Source organism: Sarcophilus harrisii, chromosome 3, assembly GCF_902635505.1.
Source record: "Sarcophilus harrisii chromosome 3, mSarHar1.11, whole genome shotgun sequence".
NCBI classification, from domain to species: Eukaryota; Metazoa; Chordata; class Mammalia; order Dasyuromorphia; family Dasyuridae; genus Sarcophilus; species Sarcophilus harrisii.
In genome coordinates, this window is record NC_045428.1 from 225,391,855 (window position 1) to 225,414,841 (window position 22,987).

At 36.8% G+C, this 22,987-nt stretch overlaps 1 protein-coding gene across 6 annotated transcripts in view; it reads right to left on the bottom strand.

Moving 5' to 3' along the window:
* VWA3B (von Willebrand factor A domain containing 3B) overlaps positions 1-22,987 on the bottom strand; it is a 226,643-nt gene that overhangs the window by 44,447 nt on the left and 159,209 nt on the right. For 5 of the 6 annotated variants that reach the window (XM_031959109.1, XM_031959108.1, XM_031959107.1 and 2 more), the window contains 2 exons: positions 16,549-16,599; positions 14,588-14,792 (listed from right to left, as the gene is read on the bottom strand). In XM_031959109.1, the coding sequence (XP_031814969.1) occupies positions 14,588-14,792; positions 16,549-16,599 (256 nt within the window). Of the gene's footprint in view, positions 1-10,176; positions 10,446-14,587; positions 14,793-16,548; positions 16,600-22,987 lie in introns of those variants that run through there. The other variant, XM_031959111.1, reaches the window with a different exon arrangement.

A 22,987-nucleotide genomic window follows, 5' to 3' on the forward strand; every position in this document is an offset into this window, starting at 1 on the left:
TTTATTGCTCTTCTATAAAGGGAAGTGGGGAGATGAAATTTCAAACAGTAAATTTCATGCCTTTGTCAGCAATCAGTGTCAGGGTTTCTTGGGGGCTTAGATTGAATTAATGGTCCAAATCAGATTTGGAGATTTCAGTGATTCATGCTGCTTTTGTTCCCCATGAGCACAGATAATTGAGAATTGGCTGGATTCTCCTTGAAACTCGTCAGCCCGTAAGGGAATTAACATTGATCACATACATACTAATGGAGGGTGGGAACCATGAAGAAAGACTCAAAGCACTCATAAAGAGTCAAGATGATGGTGAAGATCTCTGAATTCCAGATTTCTTTCAAGAAGTCACAATAATAAGTAAGATTTATATTTACAATATATCTATGTCTATATCTGTATCTATATCTATAGATTATATACAGGGCTTCAATATTTGCAAAATGCTTTAACAATATCTCATTTGGTCCTCATAACAGCCTTGAGACAGTGGTGATATTATGCCCATTTTACAGATGAGAATGCTGAGGTAAGCAGAAGTTAAGAGGCTTGCTTAGGATCACTTAAATGTCTTAGACATCACCGGAACTAGTTTTGTTGCATTACAAATCCAACATTCTGTCCACAAAGTCATACGATTTTTGTTTTACCTCAAAAAATGGGGGACAAAGAACTTGGACAAACAAAAGGCAGCTTGCCATGAAACACACACATATGCACATGAACAATGTGATTGGCAAAGCATAAATTTAAATTAGCAAACAGAATTGTACCCAGCTAGATATATTGTACCCAGTCTAGCTGCAGGAGAATTAAGATGGTGGTAAATCTTTTTCATCTTCCTACTTACCATAGTCCCAACATAAAATGTGTTCCTCAGTGAATGATGAATGTATGAACGAACACTAAAGCATCACATTCTAAGCAAGCCCAGCCTCCCCTTCCCATCATTCTTGGCTTGGCGCGATCTGTCCCAGCTGGAAGTTGATCCCAAACCTTTGGAATCCTGCAGGAAAGCATGGATAGTTGCCATAGTGATACCACTCTCAGGATAGCATCCTGCTGGGAAAATTAACCGCAAAGCAACAACCATCACCAGCCTCTTCTGCCAGTCTTTGGGAAAGCACCATTACAGCTAAACAAGAGGCAAAAGAACCTTTGTTGTATTTGCTCTCTTTGTGGAAAGGATCCACTTAAATTCAGCCATGCTTTCCTTCAATTTTCTATAGCAGCATAATACACCACTGCACTAGAAATATGGGAGAAACAGGTTAGACTAATGAAAAAGACTAGCTTCTGTCCTGTCCTGGTTCTGACTCCCCAAGACATCGTGGAAGGAATGGATATTGAATGAAAGAAAAAACCTGTATCAAAGAGAAAAGTGGGTATTCATTCACTTCTAAGCGGCCATTAGGTAATTATACACACATGTATATATGCAGACATACACACATGCATATATTTATATAGTGTGTATATATTTATATATACACACATATTGATATTCAGTCATTTTTTTTCATTTGTTCCCAATTCTTTGTGACCCCATTTGGGATTTTCTTGGCAAAATGGTTTGCCATTTTCTTTTTTCAGCTTATTTTACAAGAAGAGGAATAAAGGCAAACAGAGTTAAGTGACTTGTGCAGTCACCCAAATAGTGTCTGAAGCCAGATTTGAACACAGGAAGATGTGTCAATCTCTGGCACTCTATTCATTGCACCACCTAGCTTCCCATATATACACATATGTATGTCTCTGTGTTATGTGTATACATCTATAGATGTTCAATGTGCATGTGTATATATAAATATGTATATCTCATATCTATCTATGAATATAGGTGTGAATATATGTGTATGTATATATACCATGTGTATATATGTGTGTGTATGTATTGTGTGTGTGTGAGTGAAATGGCTCCAAATCAGAAACAGGCTTATTTTGGGCTCCACCCTAGATGAATTGATTTTTCTTTTTTCTCTTTTTTTCCTACAGAGATCATTAACCTTGCCACCTCTTGAATTACTTAAATAAATCAAGGAAGAAGAGGCACTCCTCCCAGTCGGAGACTGGGCAACAAAGCTATTTCCCAGCAAAGCAGACAAAGATACTGTCCTTCACAAAGTGACATCTTCAGGAAAGGATTTATTTCACAGGTACAGCAAATGTTATTTATTTGTGGCCCTGAAGTTGCCTTTTAAAATGTTACTTCAGTTTAGAAAGAGATTAAATGTATCTCTTTTTTAGTCTCACTTAAGCCACATATACTTGAGGAGCTTTCTCTAATTTATGAGGCAAATTTCTGTACAAATTAAAATCAAACTTCAAGGAGTCTGAAAATATCTGGGCTTCTTTCTCTGGTGCAGTGATGCCACTTTAAAAAGACAAAAACAAAAGCATTAGTTTATCAGTCAGGGATTTTTATACCAAGTCCGTAAAGGAAACAAGAAGGTAATTAATAGCCAAACATAAAAGGGATAAAAAGGGCACCTTCCTTAAAGGGGAGATCAAATGAAAGAAAGGAGGGAAAAAAGGAAGGCAGGAAACATTTGTTAAGTACCTAGTATGCACTAGATGCTGTGCTCCATTAAGTTTAGCAAATATTGTCTCATTTGATCCCCACAATTATTCCTCTTTTATAGTTGAGTAAACTAAGGCAAATGGGTTAAGTGACTTGTCCACTATCACACAGCAATTAAGTGTCTGAGCTTGATTTGAACATCTTCCTGACTCCAAACCCAGCACTCCACCTGCCTAAACCTTGAAATGTATGCAAAATACTTTGCAAACCTTTAATACATAAATGCTGGTTCTTATTGTTGTTGTTGATATGGCTATTCTCATTATTTTTGGAAGCTACGTTCTGGAGAACTTGTCTTGAGAGGATTGTCCTTACTTATAAAGGATTCATACCTAGATTATAATTAGAGCAGTTGGGGGCTACTCTATTCATTGCACCACCTAGCTTCCCATATATACACATGTATATCTCTGTGTTATATATTTATGTCTGTGTGTTATGTGTATCTATGAATGTTCACTGATGTGCATGTGTGTATATATATATATATATACATGCACATGTATAGTTATGAGATAAACACACACACACACACACATATATATATATATATATATATATATATATATATATATGTGTGTGTGTGTGTTTATCTCATACCTATCTGTGTATATAGGAGTCAGGAAGGTTCATCTTCCTGAGTTTAGATCTATCCTCAGACACTTATTAGCTTAGACAAGTCACTCCCTCACCCCATTTGCCTCAGTTTCCTCATCTGTAAGATTAGCTGTAGAAGGAAATGGCAAACCATAACCACATCTTTCCTGAGAAAACCCCCAGATAGGATCACAAAGAGTCAGCTGAAAAATGCCTGAATAACAGTTTCCATTTTGTAGGCAAGGAGGCTCTAATAGTTAAGAGTGTCAGCCAGCCTCATGTTAGGAAGATCTGGCTTCTCTGACTGGTTATGTGACCCTGAGCGAGCCACTCAAGTCTAAAATGAGTAAGTGAATGAATGCTGTTCTCTCACTGTGTCCAAATGGCTAATTCTAGAGTATCAACCCTTAAAAAATTTACGTTCTAATGGGGGAAGACCCCAAGTATAGGACATTTCAGCTAGGATGTGAAAGGTATCATGGCCTTAGGGGGGCAATGACACATCTTCTTTGGATCCATTTCCATTAATCAAACCACTTCACTTTCTGACGCTGAACAATTTCATGGTGTTGAACAAGAGCTTTCTCTTCCAGGTCTTCAGAGGAGAATGACTGGTGGAAATGTGAGGGTGGGAGGGTGGGGAACGGCTACTACAAAGTCCTGAGTTCCCAACGATAACCTTGAGCTTACCCTCCTCCTGGCGGGACTGTTGGTGTGGCTGGGGATAGGGACAGATGCTCTCTTTTCTAAACGATGTGCTCCCACTGATAATGATCTCCTTGGATGACTTGAGAGATAAGGTGGTTTAGAAGCTGAGGATAATCTTGAGGATTTGGGCCGAGGTTTCCCTTCCTTGGCAGTTGGTTGGCTGTTTGTTGTGGTTGGAGTGGGAGGGACAGCAGGCTTCTTCTCCATAACAGAGGATTCCCTGGATGATGAGGGGGTCTGGGTTGAAGATGGAGATACTGGTTTGAGGGGCGCAGCTCTTTCTGGGACTTTTGGGCTTCCCTTCTCATCCATGGAAGGTGGTTGACAGTTGACAGGCCTCATCTCCATGGGGGACACTTCCCTAGATGACAGTTGTAGGGCCTGCCGTGGGAGATGAAGTAGTGGCTTAAGGGGCTCTGATTTTCTCTGGGACTCTTGTCCTCCCATGGCAGTTGATTGGCAGTTGGCATTGGTGGCAGGCTCCTTCTCAGAGGGTGTTTCCCTCGATGGTGTCTGTGGGGTCTGACCCGGGACCAGAGCAGGTGGTTTGGTGTGTTCCGCTGTTTCTAGGACTCTTGGGCTTACCCGCCCTTCCATAGCAGCCAGTTGACAATCAATGCTGGCAACGGTGGTGCTGTTGGCAGATACGATGGGTCCCTTCTCCACAGAGGGTGTTAGCCTGAATGTTAACTGTGGAATCTGAATGAAAAACAAAGTCAGTGTTCTGGAGGAAGCTTCTATTCCTGGGTTCACCAGTCCTTCCATGGCAGTTGGTTGACAGTTGGTATAGATGATGGAGAGTGTGGAAAGCCCCTTCTCCACAAAGATTATTTCCCTTGATGATGGTGGTGGAGTCTAGACTGGAACCAGGGCCAGTAGTCTGCAGGGAGACTGCATTCCCTGGACTCTTGGTCTTAACTGCCTATCTTAGCAGTTGGAATGGAATATAAAATTAAAATTCCTTCCTGTGAGTTCCTTATACCGTGAAATCATAGCTCCGTAATAAAAAAAAAAAAAAAAAGCCAAATGAAAAAACTCCATTTGCCATGTCTTTCAATTTCACAAACAATAAAATCCTACTAGGATAGCTTTTATAACCCAATTTTAAGATTCATAAAGCACTTTTCTCACAATAATTGTTTAAAGAAGCAATTATGATTATCATTGCTATTTTGTAGATGAGGTAATAGGTCACATGTCCAAGGTCATATAACCAGTAAGTTTTAAAGTTAGGATTTGAAATCAAATCTCCCCTAATTGAATCTAGGAATTTGGTCCATCACACCATGTTGCGTGGTCTACTTAGTGTTATTCAGGCACCAAAGATAATATCCCTATCACCCTTGCGTGTTAGACTAAAAGACCTGCTGTATATCACCATTTATACCAAATAAGGTGATATTGGTAAAGTGCTTACTTAGCACAGGTACCTAGTAAGTGCTATATCTTTCCTCATTCAAACCTAATTTGACCTTGAAGAAAATATTTTACAGAAGTTTTCCCTTCACATCTTACTATATTCATCCCTCAGAAGACGACTTGACTCAACTTCTTGAGCCATCACTACCATCCACAAAGTGAAATTAAGGTTGTTTAGGACTTTTGGCAGAAGTGTGCTAGAAGCAGTTTCAACTAGCTCTCAGAAAGACTGCTACATTTTCATTGGAACTCATATCAGGGAATTGGCAAATGCTACAAATCAGGACTTGATTGTTTAATTTGTTGACCAGACTAAAGCAAACAATGAAAAAAGTGTTGATAATGTAGATTAAACTGAAAAGTATGTTGTATGATTTTTTTTTCTGAAGAGCTGTTTTTAAACATTTATCAGTGTACCTCTCCCTTTTGCCTGAACATCACCTCAGTCAAGGTGCAAATTCCAAAATATATTCTGCTGCAGGAGCATTCATACCAATCCACAAAAGCCCTATGTGAGAGTTTGTGTGACTTATCTAGGACTATTTACCTAGGAAGAGTCTAAAGTCATATTTGAACTCAGTCTTCCAGGCACATATTTGAGTACTGAAAGTACAACACTGGACTTGAAGTCAAGAAAACATGAATTCAAATTTTGGCTAAATCATTTCACTTCTTTCAGCCTTATTTCCCTCATCTATTTAATGGGGACATGATTAATATCCATTGTACAAGGCTGTTGTGAAAATAAAATGAGATAGCATATGTAAAGCCCTCTGTGAACATTAAAGGACTATATGTTGAGTCCAACTCTTCATGACCCCATTTTCTTGGCAGACACTAGACTGATTTGCCATTTTCTTCTCGGACTCCTTTTATAGATTAGGCTAACAGTGTTAAATGACTTGCCCAGACTCACATAGCTACTAAGTGTCTGAGGGCAGATTTGAAGTCAGGAAGATGAATCTTCCTGACTCTAGACTGAGCATTCTATCCACTGAGTCACCTAGCCACCCCCTGGTTTAAAAATTGGTGCAATTAAATGAGTTATTCAGTACATCAGGTGCAGGTCTTTTATACAGGTCTTCTTGACTTTCAGGCCAGCTCTGTGTGCCCACACTACCATTCTTAGATTGAAATTCTTGTTGTCAGTTGTTTTTCAGTCATGTCGGACTCTCTGTGACCCATTTTGGGGGTTTTCTTGGCAAAGATATTAGAACAATTTGCCATTTCTTTTTTAAGCTCCTTTTACAGATGAAGAAACTGAGGAAAATAGGCCAGAATTGCTAACAAATAATAAACATGGCTAATAAGTGTCTGATTTGAACTCAAGAAAATGAGTCTTCTTAACTTCTGATCTGTCACTCTATTCACTGTGCCATTTAGGATTGGGATTGGGATCAGGAAGACCTGAGTTCAAAGAATCTGCCTTATTTCACTAGAGAAGGAAATGATATATCACTCTAGGATTTTTGGGAAGAAAACCTCAGACAGTTTGGTCTCCAGGATCAACTAAATGGCCCAGTCAATAGAGCACTGGGCTTAAATTAGGAAGATACATCTTCCTTAATTCAACTGTGGTCTCAGATACTTACTAGGGTGTGTACAAGTCATTCAACCCTGTTTGCCTCAGTTTCCTCAACTGTAAAATGAGCTGGAGAAGGAAATTATAAACTGCTCCAGTATCTTTGCCAAGAAAAGACCAATAGTGTCACAAAGTGTCAGACTTAACTCGAAATGACTCTATAAGTGTTGAAATTAATTTATGTAAATGGTTCATAGGCATGTGGGCTAATATTCTGTGGCATAGTAACCTTTTATGGGGGAAGATAATATATTTTATTTTTTCCATTTATATGGAAAAACAATTTTGAACATTCAATTTTTTTTTTAATTTTGAGTTCTGAACTCTCTCCTTTGATCCCCTTCCTCTCTCTCTCCTTGAGACAGCAAGCAATTTGATACAGATTATGCATGAGCAGTCATGCAAAATTTATTTCCCTATTAGTCGTGTTGGATATTAACCTTTTAATAAAGCATTTAAAAATATATCCAAAACATTCAGCTATTCTCCTCCCCTTTCTCCATGAAAAAAAACAAACAAACAAATGAACCCTCCCCCATTAAAAAAAAAACCTAGCAAAGAATTAAAACTTTTTTTTAAAAAAATAAGCCTAGAGTAAAAGTAGTCACACAATTCATGCCATTGGTTACGGCTAACATTTCTATGGCATTTTAAGGTTTGCAATGTGCTTTGCAAAATATTATTTTTGATTTTAACAACTTCATGAGGTAGGTACCATTATGGCTTAAATGGCTTAAGAATCATTAAGTTAAGGAGCAGGAAGAGAATGGGTGTATGAAACTGAGCGGCACAAATAATTGTATTAGATGCCAAAATACAATTGGCTCCAGAAAACAAGAAGATCTGGAGACCTTGTCACTCATGAATGAAGTCAGATGGGCAAGAATATGAGTTATATGGCTAGCCACATGATTTTCATTGAGGTAACTTGCTCTGCAAAATGTAATTTGCTTCCCACTCCAATTCAATTTCCAGAAGTACAGAAAAGCTTGAAAATGTACCAGTCCCCTTTCATTTCATTATTTAATTCTAAGGTTACATCCTGGGGCTTACAGTGGGAAAGCTGTTGATAGGAAGAAGAAAGAAGAAAGGAGGAGGAGGAGGAAGAGGAAGAGGAGGAAAAGGAGAAGAAGAAAACTACATATATACAAATCACTCTGAATGCTGGACATTTTTTAATTTTCCCATTTGAAGAAGTTTCCTACTTGGATAGGACGTGAGGGTCTTTATGACAGTTCTATAAAATAACTCACACAGACAAGTGTGTGTGTGTGTGTGTGTGTGTGCCCCTGAGTGTAAAGCAGGAGTGGAAGTCAGAGCTTCCTGACTCCAGGCAAGCTCTTATACACACACATGCACACATACACAAATATATATATATATATATATATATATATATATATATATACTTATATTCATGTCTGTCTATGTATATCATTAGATATATGCATGTGTGAAAATATGCATATACATGTTTATATATGTGATTATACACTTATAGATTCTTGTATGTATATGTGTAACACATATCCACTTCTTCTCCTTAGCTAATTATGAGTTCAGTGATCTCTAAATTAGGATAATTCACGTTGATATAAGATCAATTCAGTTGCACAGTAGATAGAGCACTGGACTTGGAATCTAGACTCATCTTTGTGAGTAGAGAGAGTAGAGAGAGCTCTACTCATAGAGAGAGCTGTGTTACTTAACTGTGTTTGCCTTAGTTTCCTCATCTGTAAAAGGAGCTGGAGTTATGTTAAATGTTAAATCACTGGTAAAGATATTGGAAGATTAGATAGATAGATAGATAGATAGATATAGATATAGATATAGACATAGATGTTTGCAGGGATATTTTTACTGGTATATAAAACACTCTCTGAACTTGGGAGTCAGGAAGACCAGTTTTCAAATCTCATCTCAAATACTTATTAGCAGCTGTGTGACATTGGGGAAGTTTAACTTCTATCTGCTTCAACTGTAAAATGAGAATAATAATGGCATTTACCTCATAGGATTATTGTGAAGATCAAATGAGATGATATTTATGAAGTACTTTGGGAATCTTAAAATACTACAAAGAAACATATTATTATTTTACCAAAGGCAAATCTTTAAGCCAAAGGCAAGAAACTCTCACTGTCTGTTTCATTTCAGACACTAGCCAAAACTATTTGTAAAAAATGTGGGTGGAAGGCACTGAATAGGAAGCCTACCTATTTGAATGAGCCATCAGAGGGTCCTCTGGTGTCCTAAGGACAATGACCAGTTGAAAAGGAAACTAGTTGGTACTGGATTTGACAGCTAATGCTGTTATAGAGACATTCAGAATGATTTTTTTTTTAATTTTCAAATAGCTGTTGGGTACTTAGTTATGCTTTAAAAATGGAAGGGCTTTAGGTCAATTGGTTTTGTGCGGCACCTTTTTACTCCCCCTAAATCATTATGAGAGAGGCTCCCAAATCCTCTATACAATTTTCCTTTATTAACACAGGTCAGTTTTGAGGAGGTCACCTTTGCTTAGATATATGCTGGTTAGATACCTCTGTAGTCCTTTGACGCCAAAAGCATTAAACAAGGATTCAGAAAGGTGTTGGAAACACTACAGTCTCGAGGCTCCCAGCATTCCTCCAGCTCTGCGAAGTTTCAAGACCCACGGCTGTTTATGCTTTTTAACCCTCCGCTTGGGAAGCTTTGCCCCCGAAGATTAGCAATTACTGGCTTTGGTGCCGAGCTGATTAAGTTCCCAAAGCAGGCAGGCTTGGGATAAGTGATTGTGCCTCTGTTAATCACACCACTCTCCTTTCTGATTGGCCCCCTCGGGATGAGCAGGAGAAATTATACAGATGAACCAGTGAAACATGAAAATATCTCCCCTGCTGCTGAACTGTAGTAGTCCTGATGCCATGCATGAGTGTTAATCATTCAAAAAGTGAAATCACCAATTTAGCATCCTCAGATTAAAAATGTAATAAACAAATCAGACTTTTGGAAAGCCTGCCTTGTTTTTTTATCAGTAGTAAAGAAAATTAATGAATATATATTTAAACATATATATATACATATATAATGTGTATATTATAGCTATGTAACTATTATGTGTGTGATATAATTTATGTAATGTATTGAATAATATATATACACACATATAAAATGTGTATATTATGTGTGTGTATGTACAATAAACTGACTCAAAATGATTCTCTAATAGGCAATAGATACTATATTTTCTTAAAGCTCAAGGAATTTTTAGAAAGCTTTTTAATCTTAAGGAATTGGTCTTTCAGTATTCAAAGATATATCTTATATTTAGACATTATATGTATCATCTCAGATTTTCACCATCACACATTACTCCAACAGATGGGAGCAAAAAAAAATATCTTGCCCTTTGTGATTTTGATGTGATGAATGGGATCTGTCAGCTTATACAATTCTTGAGACACCAGTGAATAGATAAGTTTTAATCCATTAGGAAAAAATCCTCATCTGCCAAAAAGAGGTCAGGCTCTTCCTAGTAGCCTATTCCAAGAAGATGAAGTAGAGCTTAGTAAGCTCATCAGTCTTTATGCAAAACCAAAACAAAAAAAAAAAAGAAAAAAGAGACAAACGTTAAATATTCATTTAAAAAGTTATTGTCAGTTTTATGTTTCATAACAAAAATTAACCACAGGGATTTATTCAAGAGCAGTTTGTGACCTGAATTAATTTTACTAACATGTATGTATGTTAATAGATATTTAATATTTACATTTACATTTCAGTAAATTATTTTATTTCAAGATGGGGGAGTAGACAAAAGATCTGCAATTTCTGGGGTATAGTCTATTGAGCAAACTTCTTCTATGAATGCTACTCAACCTCTGCTCTGAAACTTCAAGTATGAGCATGTTAAGTACAGCATGGATAAATTAAGTGGCTTATTCAAAGTCATATAGCTGCTCTGTGATAGGTCTAAAAGATCAGGTTTTCTCAGTCATACACTGAACCATGTAGTCTTCCTCTCTGGCTAGGTAATGCAGTGCATGGATGACTGATTCTTCTTCAGATATTAGTAGCTTGTGACGCTGGACAAGCCACTTAAATTCTGTTTGCTTCTTTTGCCTGCCACTCAAGATTGTTGTGAGGATCAAATGAGCTATAAAGTGCTCCACAAATCTTAGAGCATTATAGGTTACAGTTGACTATTATTTCAAGAAAAAATCCCTTCAAAAACAGAGTATTGTCTACATAGCTCTGATACAGCATTTGTGGTAGGTATCAAGTAGGAATTAAAATATATTAGAGCTAGAAGAGATCTTAGAAATCAACTGGGCTAACTCCATTTTAGAGAAATTAGATGACACAAAAGATAGAGCACTGGACTTGGAACCAGGAAGACTCATCTTCCTCAGTTCAGATCTGACCTCAGTACTTATTATCTGTGTGACTCTGGGCAAGTTACTTCACCCTGTTTGCCTCAGTTTCCTCCTCTGTAAAATAAACTAGAGAAGAAAATGGCAAGAAAATCCTATATGAGGTCATGAGTTGGAAACGACTGAGCAATGAAAACTCCATTTTACAGATGAGGAAAACAAGGCTCAGAGGGATGAATTAGGTTGCCCAATCTCATAGCTACCAAATAGTGAAACCAGGACCAGAATCCATCTTCCCTGACTCAGTGTCTATTCTCTACCATCCCACAAAGCACCTTATATAGCTCAATGAAACTTTTCTCAAATAGATGGGTTTTCTGAGTTTTAAGTTCCCTTTTTCTTTTCAAAGTCACAAAGCTAAATCATGCAAAACAAACAAAAAGCAAACATTTCCTATTGCTCCCAAAGCCATTTCCTACACAGAATTTTTTTCAAGGCTTTTTCCTTGAAAAAGAAAAAAAAAAGGTGGAATCAAGATGGTAGGGAGTATACTCCCCAACTTCCCTCAGAATCAATACTACATCAAGCCTCTGAATGGATTTTGGAGCGACAGAACCCACAGATATTTAGAGTGTAATAATTTTTCAGCTCAAGATATCTTGGAAGGACTTCAGAAAAAGCCTATCTCAATTGGGCAGAGGGGAATGTGGCCCAGCACAGGCACTGCACAAGGAGGCACATTGCAGGGAATCTAACAGGAGGCTTTTAGCCAATATACAGCAGCATTGGCTACTTTGTGTCCTGGTTCAGGAGGCTGATGGATCAGCAGACTAGCTATGAGATATCCAACACAATTACAGAAGGCAAATAGTGAGCCCCTAAACCCCAGCATGATAGGCAGGACTTGGCTAGGCTCACAACAGTGGGGAAGCCTTCAGTACCTCTGGCCACAGGACAGTCAGTGAGAAGCCCTGTTGCTCTGCAGAGGAAGCTCAGGACAATTTCTCCTGTGCTCTAGGAGCAAATGTCTACCTTTTAAAATGAGCAAAAAAACTAAAACAACTCTGACTATAGAGAGCTTCTATGGAGACAGGGAAGATCAGAACACAACAACCCCCTCCCCCCCAAAAAAAGAGCAGTAAAGGCAAAATGCCTTAAGGTGAAGCCTCAAAGGGAAATATGAACTGGTCTCTAGCATATAAGAGTTGGAAGAGTTCAAAAAGGATCTTAAAAGAAAGATAAGAAGAAAATGGGGAAAAGAAATGAGAGCTATACAGGAGAGTTGTGAAAGTTTAGCAAGCAGCAGGGGAAGGCAGCAGCTTGACTGAAGAAAACAAGTCCTTAAAAATAAATTTGGTAAAATGGGAAAAAAACTGAACTAAACAACTTCTTTAAAAGTACAATTGACCAAATGCAAAAAGAAAAAAAAAACTAATTGAAGAAAATAATTCACTAAAAATTAGAATTGGACAAATGGAAGTGAAAAAGAAAAGAAATTCTAAGAGAAATTTTGCTGAATGGGACACTCTATTAACAACTCATAAAAGTCACAGTTACCAGATTCTTTGTATACTGTGAGACAGTAAAGTTGAATGTCCATGGACAGCTGCACATGGAGGCATCATATTTCTTATCTGGGTTTGCCTGCAGCTGCTGCTCTCACCTCAAAGTAGTTTTCTGTCTCTGTGGTCTCTCTATTTCTCTAGGCAATTGCTCAGTTGTCTGTGTGGATTTTACACCATCTTTTTTTTTTCTCATCCACAGGAGAATGGTTTTCTCCCTCCTACCCCCTTCACCACAAACAATATTTTTCATTTATACAGCTTAATACCCAGGGCAAAGAGGGACACACAAATGTCTTCAGGTCCTGAAATTTCCTGTTATGAAACCAATTCAGAAAATCTTTTGAAAGAATATTAAACACCTCTTTGAAGAAATCATATCATCTAACTATTAATAGATGTAGAAGCTGGTGTGTGAGGAAAATCCTTCCATTCTCTCTTGAAGACAAAACATTAAGAAATAGCATTCAGACACATACAAATATATTACACTCCTATGTCCACTTCCACATGGTAGCTCAAAACTAAAAGTAGTAACCTCATGAGAAACAAATGAAGTAGCTAACTCCAGAGAAAGTTAACAATGATGATTTCCAATTAGAATTTTTAATTTTTAATCATTTAAAATTATTTTTTTCCTACAGCAGTATTAAAGTAACCCTTTAAAAATAAGTTAGAATTCTGTAGGATATTGTAAAGATCTGCCTCCAAAATCACTTCAGGCAAAATTAATCAGGAATGAGTTGTTGAAGTCCAGTCGGATTGAGAATTCCATGAATTGAGACTCAGGTTCAGCAAATGGGGCAAAACTAAGTCTGAAAATGAAGAAAATTAAGTGCTGGATATAGAGGCAGAAAGAAGGGAGTTTAAATTCTGTCTCAGATACTTAGCTATGTGATGCTGGGTAAGGCATTAAACTGTTCATCAACTTTGTTTCACTAACTGTAAAACGGGGATAATAACAGGAGTTATCTTTTAGGCTTGTTTGAGTAAAATGAAACAATGTTTACAAATTTTAAAGCTTTCCAAAAATGTGAATGGTTATTATCTGTAAATCAGCACTGCAGTGTAAGAATGTGGTAGGGGAAGATTTTTCTTGCAGACAAAGGGAAGGACATTTTCAGGAAGAAGTTGAAATTCCAATATACTTTTTTTATTTCCCTCATTAAATCACTAAGACACCTAAAAAAAATGCCTTACCTACTATATTATGCACTTCTTTGGGGAAGTCAGAGGGATTTCTGGAAAACCAAAAGGCTTTGTGGGGCTTTTAAAAATTCCAATGATGCTGAAAAGGAGATTTTCTACCAAGGTCAAAGTTGGGTAGAAGTGGCTCTGTCTGCCTATTTAGAAGGCGCAGATTGAAAAATCTGCGAACAATGTGCCATTCAATGTGCCAAGGAAGAGCGGTTATAATTTTCCAAACACACCCCTGAATTAGAGCTCTAAGAAAAGGCTACCCAACCCCAAGAGACTGAAGATTATAAACATTTGCAAAAACCAAGAGTTTTTTTAAAAGCAAAGATCACAATGATTTAAACATACTTGGGAATTGATAATTAGCAAATATATTTTAACTAATTTTTCCACTTTAAAGAATGACATACCCACTATGCATTACAGCTATAGGGATTCAGCCATCTCTTCCCCAGTCCAGTCCTACCCTTATTTTTGTAAAGCAAAGATACCACATCTCATGCTGTCATACAAATAAGGGGAAATGTCTCTGAAGGCATGAAAGGAGGAGAAGACTATAAAAGAAAGTTTTGACTCCAGGGAAAAGCATCACCTCAAGTAAGTGATCCCCACGATAGTTTTCCTTCCTGGTGGCTTCTTGGATTTCCTTAGCCTGCTGGATATAGATGTTACCGGCCTGGATCTCATTTTCCAATAATAATACATCTTCCAGAGAAATGGGCCAGTTAGCGGTTTTTAAGGCCTCTTGTATTGCCTCTTTGTTTTCCCAGTATTTAACTGGCTCATGGATTTTAAGCCTAAGTGGGAAAATAATGTAAAAAACACAGATGATCCAGTGTGCATCTCACATAGGCCCTTAATAAATGATTAACTGGATATGTTTTAGGAAGCTTCCACATGAAAAACCCCTACTAAAGGACTTAACACATGCTAGCTAGCAGTTATAATCACACATCAATTGACATTTATCTACCCAGGATTCTTTATAGAAGGACTGTTGATAAAGCAATTATCCTGCTCAACAAAGCTAGAACACATGTTCAGCCCATGCCCTTCTTTGGAGGATCAAAATTAAAAAGTACAGAGCAAAGGGCTCTGGGAACTTTCATACCCTCAAGCCTCAGGATGACAAGGAGAGAAATTCAGTAGCTGCATTTCAACAAAGACAGGCTCTTTTCTGATTTATTACAAACAGTCAGACTCTCCTTTGGCAGCCCATATGTTCCATCTGTTCTTTGTATTTCCATGTTAGGGCCCTCAAAGAACAGAAACTAACCTCAGAGGAAACTGTTAACTTTATGGGACTAATTATGTCTAGCTAGTGTGTCTAATGGTGAGAGACCCTCCCCACACCTTCTAGTTTCCAACTTTTCTTTATGTAATGTCTTCCCCCGTTAGAATAAAAGGTCCCTGAGGACAGGGACTATCATGTTTGATTGTATTTGTATCATCAGTTCTTAACACAGTACCTTTCCCTCCTTCTTTCTCCCTCCCTCCCTCTCCTTTTTCTCTTCCTGTCTCTGTCCCTGACCCCCTCCCCTCTTCCTCCTCCTCTTCCTCCTCCCTCTTCCTCCTCCCTCTCTGTCTCTCTCCCTTTCCCTCTCTCCTTCTCCCTGTCTCCCTCTCCCTCTTTTCCTCCTTCCCTCCCTTTTTCTCTCTCTTTCCCTGTCTCCCTCTCAGTCTCTCCATCTCCCTGTTTCTCTCTCCCTCCACCCATCCCTTTCCCGCTCTCTCCCTCCCCACCCCTCTCTGTCTCTCTCCCTCCCCATCTCCTTTCTTTTTTCAGCTTATTAAAAATCAGTTCAGAAAGTCAGAAATTAGGATATGTTAAGAATGGTATGGAAGAGGAAGAGAAAATTAAGAAAAAGGAAGGGGAGGTCAAAGGGAAGGGAAAAAAAGGTAGAAAAGGGAGGGAGGTGTTCTCTAAAATGAGGTATAAAACAGGTCTTTCATGTTTAAGGTTAACATAAGTAACACTATGCAAATTCAAGTACAGTTGTGAATAGTGGAGGGATATAGTAAAATCTTTATTCCAGAAAATTCTTATCCCAAATGCAAACTGGCTTTATAACTTCTGACTTATTCAGAGCCACACCAATGCTATCTTTAATTCACATCCTCCCAATACTCCCCAGTTCTATGTCAGAATACAGAAGTAAAACAGCACTTGAAAAGCTACTTTCTTTTGTAAAGGAGCTGAAGTTTAAAGAAGGCTGAAAGAAAATAGGGAGAGAACTTTAATCAATTGTGTTCTCCATTTCAGAAGGCCCATGAGGTAAAAATACCTATGTCTTAAGTTAGACTAAAGATCTATAGTTGTTTACATTTTCCTTGCCCAATGTAATATCTTAGAACTGAATTTACATACCCTTCAAAAGAAAGCATATTTCAACATTTAATAATTAACACAACTCAGAACTGAATGGATTCTTAATGCACCAACAAATTCAGGGTTAAATGCTGGCTAATTAGCAAAGTTAAGAGATAGTCTAATGTTACAGAATGCCTTTTGATTGTAACTTTAGGAAGTGATTAGATGATAGAACAACTTACTTTTCTCTTTCCTCTGGAGAAAATGCTTTCCAAATGAGCAGATTTAAGCGCCTGTTTTCAAAAATAAAACCAGCAATAATTTAGTCTTGGATTGCATTTAGTATATAAGGTAATGATCATAGTTTGACAAATATAAATTACCTACAAAGGCAAAAAAAAAAAGGGCAACTAGGTGATAGAATGGATAGTTCACTAGGGCTGGAGTCAGAAAGACATCTTCTTGAGTTCAATTCTGTCCTCAGAAACTTACTAGGTGTGTGATCCTAGGTAAAATCATGTAACCCTATTTGCCTCAGTTTCCTCATCTGTAAAATGAGCTGGAAAATGAAATGGCAAACCATACCAGTATCTTTGCCAAGAAAACCCCAAATGGCTCATGAAGCATATAAGAGGACTGAACAAAAAGCAAAGTCGACAAGCACTCCTTTTTGGAAAGGGTTCTGGAGTGTGAACACAGTGGTTGAGTAGAATGTCGCCTTAGTTTGGAAGTGTGAAATTATCTGAGATAAGAGTATCTCCCATCCAGGAGCAGAATTTTCTATGAATGAATTTGTAAAAATCTTTTTTGATTTCTTGACAAAGTTAAGGGGAAGCCATAGCACCACACTCAATTATGTAAAAACCAAGGCTGGTGAACTCTTCAAGAAAAGAATTCCTGATCACATGTGGATAAGAAAGTGCCAGATGAGGCTCACTTCAACACTCCAAGTATCTGATATCATCAATGTGGGCCCCTTATTTTAAGGTTTTCCTGCTAGGTAGGATATGGCTTGCATTCAAAGCCTTCTGGTATAACCTCTATACCATGCGATGGTTAATAGAGAAGGATTTCCATGAACAATGAAACTTGATGTATGTTTTTTTTTCTTCCTAGAAAAAGAGGAATTCTACCCTAACCTCCCTTGCTAGAGTTGTCCTTCTAATTGGTCTAAGAAGAATAAAATAAGGGAGCTTTGGTAAACAGTTCTAAATCACTGAATCATAAAATATCGGTGTTGGCTGGAACCTCATAGATTTTCTAGCTCATTTTCTTTTACCTCTGGGGAACTTGAGGCCTAGAGACAAGTAGTTCATCTAAGATCTAGTTAGTAATAAAGCTGAAGGGGAAAATTCATGTCTCTTGACTTTCAGTCTAGTACAATACTACATAGGATGCTCTTTGTAGGACTATCATTTTAGATGATGTTACACATTTAGAAGATATCAGGAAATTTGTCACTTAACTTCATCCAATGAGCTAAAGAAGAAAATGGTAAATCACTCTAGTATCTTTGCCAAGCAAACCCCAAATGGAGTTAAGAAGAATTGAACACAGTTGAAAAATGACTGAACATCAACATTTCAAATAGGTCCATCAAGGTATATATTAGAATTCATGTAAGACTTTAATCTATAGAAATCCCCATAAGTTTCATCTACTGATAGAAATAAGAACAAATATTTTCAGATTGTAAAAAAAAATTTAATTTGCTGTATTTTGTACCTTTAATCAGATCAGATTGGTCATTTGGGAATGTCTTCCCAAGATCACATTTTCCTGACCTATCTGATCATTTTCTTAAGTTTTCTTTTTCACAGATCTTGCTCAAGGATACATACAACAATGTGATATAATGGGATTGTGCATCCATGAAAGGCGAATTCTGGATTTGGCTCTTATTAACTAGCATGCAGCTTTGGGACAATCTAAGAAACACCTGATTAGGAATCAATAGACTTGAGTTTTGAGCACAGGTCATATCATTCTGGTTTTGGCCAAATAAATTCATCTCTTTAGTATCTATTTTCTTCATCTGTAACTGAGAAGATTCATTGACTCTGTTTTGTTTTTATTTTTGTAAAGTACTTTATTGATAGGGATATTTGTTAAAATACACTCAAGGATGGGACAGAAATCATGGAGTATCCCCGAGGAAATATGAGGAGTGGGTATTACATGCAGACCACTCTCTCCCAGTTGCAGTTCCCTCCTAGAAAGATGGAGAGGGGCAGGAGAGAGGGGCTGCAGAAATTCAAACCCAGTTCCCCTAAACACAAATCAGACACTGTTACCACTATTGCAGCTGTTCAGAATTGTTCACTCTCTGCAACCCCAGTTGGGATTTTCTTGGCAAAAATACTGGAGTGGTTTGCCATTTTCTTCTCTAGCTCATTTTACAGATGAGAAAACGGAGACAAATAGGGTTGGTGGCTGATCACCCCAGCTAGTGTCTGAGGCTATCTTTGAACTCACAAAAATGAATCTTCCTGACTCCAGACCCAGCACTCTGTCCACTGTGCCACTTCTCTGCCTTGTTTCCACTCTACTACAGCCATAAGAGATGACCTTCAAAGTCACTTCCAGCTCTAATCTTCTACTAGCTAACTATAATCCTAAGCAAGTAACTGAGCTATGCTTTACCTTGTCTGTAAAATGATGGAGTTGGACTAAATGAATTATAAAGCATTCTCCAGTTTTATAATTCTGCAATATTGCCATTACCAGCTATTCTTGCTTCTAATTTTATAAAAGTGACATTTGAATGAAGACTTGCTACCAATGACTTTCTCAACTTTTCATACCTACTTGTGCCAAAAATTACCCTGTTTTCTGATTCAGTAAAACAAATTTGTGGCTCATCATCATTCGGAAGACTGAACTACAATTTCTACAAATTCAGTTACAAAGAGAATAGATTTGCAACCACAGCACAAGAAACAATTTTTTTTTTTAAATTTTCATGCGTTAACAAATCTTTCTTTTCTGAACTAAGAACTTAGGATTTCTTTCCTAGACTCAAAGATGGCAAGGATTAACCCTACCCTGACAACAATAATAAAGACTCTGATGAAACCCACAGAGTAAAATTGTTTATTTAATTCAATAAATGTTTATTTAATCACTACAATGCACTTAGTCATTGAAGAAGAGATAAAATTTAAATGAGACAAAATCTTTTCCCTTGAAGAAATTTCAAGTGAAAGAATTTTTAGATAAGTTATCTAAATAAATAACTCAATTTTCTACCATCCTTTCAATTCATAGGCACTGAAAATATTGAAATAATCCCTTCCTTGGAACTTCCTTAGCACTTAGTACCTCTCTTTTTTCCTATTCTATTTTTCTATTATTTTCTATTATAATTATTTATGTTTATGTCATCTCTCCAATTAGAATTTAAAGTATATGGGAACAGGGATGATATCTTAAGAATTCTCTGTTTCTACAGTCTCTTGTAAATATTAGGTGTACAAAGAATCTAGGTATTTGATGAATGGAATAATTGATTTATAACATGAGTTTGGTTAATGTTAAGGTTTTTGGGTTGCCTTATTTTAATTATGGCCATGATTAAAAATAATAAAAGTAGTTAAAAGAATAAAAGTGTAAGTTAAAAACAAAATCATGAACATTAGAAGCAATATGTTGAAGATTAGAACAAAACAATGTTTGGAAGTTTAGCATTACTTCTGTCTGACTTTTGAAGAACTTATCAGAAATAATAAAACATTTCAAAATGGATTTTTAGTATTTTACATATACTTTAAAAACAGATGAAAAAATCAAATTTACACTAAAGAAAGAATCTTTCCCAAAAAGAAATGAAGACTTTTCCATGGGAATGGTAGATTTATTAATAATATAAACAATAATGTAGATATTGTTCTAGACTAAAGTTAGGCAATATAGGCTTTATTCTAGATTCTATTATTTATCCATAACCTTTGGTTCATTGAGTGAGCTCTGGATACCCAATAACTATATCTAATATTGGGAATTTTCATATATTATACTCCAAGGATCATTATATATTCTCCCTCAAGAGTTTACTCTGGAAAAATCTCAGAATATATGTTATTTATTTATACACCTCCACAAACATGGATAATGGTGTCCTCATCTTCCAACAAATATTTAAGATAGCAATTAAAATATTGGATGAAAGTCCCTTTTTACCCTACCAAATAATGTACAAAACCCTATAAATACAAAAAAAAAATAAAGGGCTTAGAATTACTCATAAACAAGCAGAACAGTTCTTTTTACTATCTCATGATTCCTATTTTCTACTAAAGAAGGTTGTAAAATCCTCTAACTCAGAACCTCCCCATGATTTGAACACCTCTCTAAAGGAAACTGAATTTGGATTGCAGAAATTCCTGGATAGAAACAGATGACTGGCACAGTGGGTAGAACATTGACCTTGGAGTCAGGAGGACCCGAGTTCAAATCTGCCCTGTGTGACCCTGGGCAAGTCACTTAACCCCACTTGCTGTGGCCAGAAAGAATGGAATTCCTAGACCTTCCTTTTTCCCTCTAGGATGAATTTAATATTCCCCCTAAGACATATAGCACCATTATAGTTTGGAAGAGATGGATAGATTTAGATTGCTAGATAGGGAACACACCGACATTCTAGTGATTCCCTCATTAAACCCAAATAGATCATATAAGGTCATGAACTCCCCTGGAAGAGTACGATATTTGGAGTTGACGGGTAATAGCCTCCTTTCCCCCATTTCATCAGATATCAGCCATATAACTCATCATAAAAGTAGACAACAAAGTCCAAATTCCTTGCTCCTCCTCTGGCTTTAGTCCCTTGTTGCTTCTCCTGATAGCACCAGAGACCATATAGAAAATCTTCTCTCTGAGAGACATACTGCCAAAAATTTTTTTCTTCTTTTATTAAAAGACCCCATATCCTTGCAGTTCCCATAGGGAAATTTCCCTTCTTTGATTTAGGCCACATTTCAGGAAAACCATTCCTAAAGTAGTGGATCACTAGAATAGTTTAGACACATAAGACACAATAGTCAATGACTATAGTAATTTATTGCGTCTGGGATAAAAACCTCATCATTTGCCAAAAATTTCTGGGAAAACTGGAAAATAATATGGTAGAGACTAGACATAAACCAACATCTCATATTCTATACCAAGAAAAGGTTGACATATATTCATGATTTATACATAAATGGTATAAGCAAATTAGGGAAGCAAGAGGTAATTTGTCAGATCTTTGGAGAAGGGATGAATTTATAACTAAACAAGAAATAGAGTACATTTATAAAGGCAAAAAAGGATAATTTTGATTACATTAAATTTAAAAAGTTTTGCACAAATAAAACCAATGCAGTCACGTTAGAAGGGAAGCAGAAATCTGGGACACAATTTTTACAATGTTTTCTCATAAAGGCCTCATTTTTAAAATATAGAAAACTGGGTCAAATGAATAAGAATACAAGTCAACCCCCAATTGATAAATAGTCAAAGGATATAAAGACAATTTTCAAATGAAGAGATTAAAGCCATCTATAGTCATATGAAAAAATGCTCTAAATCATTATTGATTTAAAAAATACAAAGATGATAGGAAAAGATGACAAATGTTGGAGGGGATGTGGGAAAAACTGGGCACATGCATTGTTGGTGGAGTTGTTAATCAATCCAGTCATTCTGGAGAGCAATTTGGAACTATGTCCAAAAGGCTATTAAGTCATATATACTCTTTGATCCAGCAGTGTCATGAATGGGTGAGAGTATCCAATCAAAGAGATCATAAAAAGGAGAAAAGGACTCACAAGTACAAAAATGTTTGTGGCAACCCTTTTTGTAGTGGCAAGGACCTAGAAACTGAGAGGATGCCCATCAATTGTGGAATGGCTGAATTATGGTATATGAATATGATGAAATATTATTATTCTATAAGAAATAATGAGTAGGATGGTTTTAGAAAAACCCGGAAAAACTTACACATGAACAGAGGTTAAGGGAAGTGAGTAGAACTAGGAGGAAATTGTACACAGTAACAGCAAGATTGTGTGATGATCAGCTATGATAGACTTAGTTCTTTTCAACAATGTGGTGATGCAAGACAATTTCAATAGACTTGGAATGGAAAATAGAGATTACTATGGGAACTGAATAGGGATAGAAGCATACTATTTTCAAGTTTTTTTGTTTGTTTTTTCTTTTTCATGGTTTTTCTCTTGGGGAAGATAAGGGAGGAAGAAAGAAATAATTTAAAACTCAAAATCTTATAAAAATGAATGTTGAAAAATACCTTTACATGTAATTGGAAAAAATTAAACATTAAGTGCAAAAAGTTTGTACTGTTATGGTACAATCTTGAGAGGCTTCTCCTGTGCTTTTAAATCAACTCATTTCCTTAAGGCTGTCATTCCAGATAGGCTGAAAAATTCAAACACTCATACAAACAAAACCATCCTAACTCAATGCTATGTCTGAGGGATAGACCTTGCATCACTCAGTTTGTCTAGTAGATAGAGTACATGAAAGGGAAAAATATATATCATGTTGGGAGAGAAAAATCAGGACAAAAGGGGAAAACCACGAGAGAAAAAAAAACCAGAAAAAAGAAGGGAACATAATATTCAAACTTCATAGTTTCCTCTCTGGATACAGGTGGCATTTTCGATCCAATGTTTATTAGGA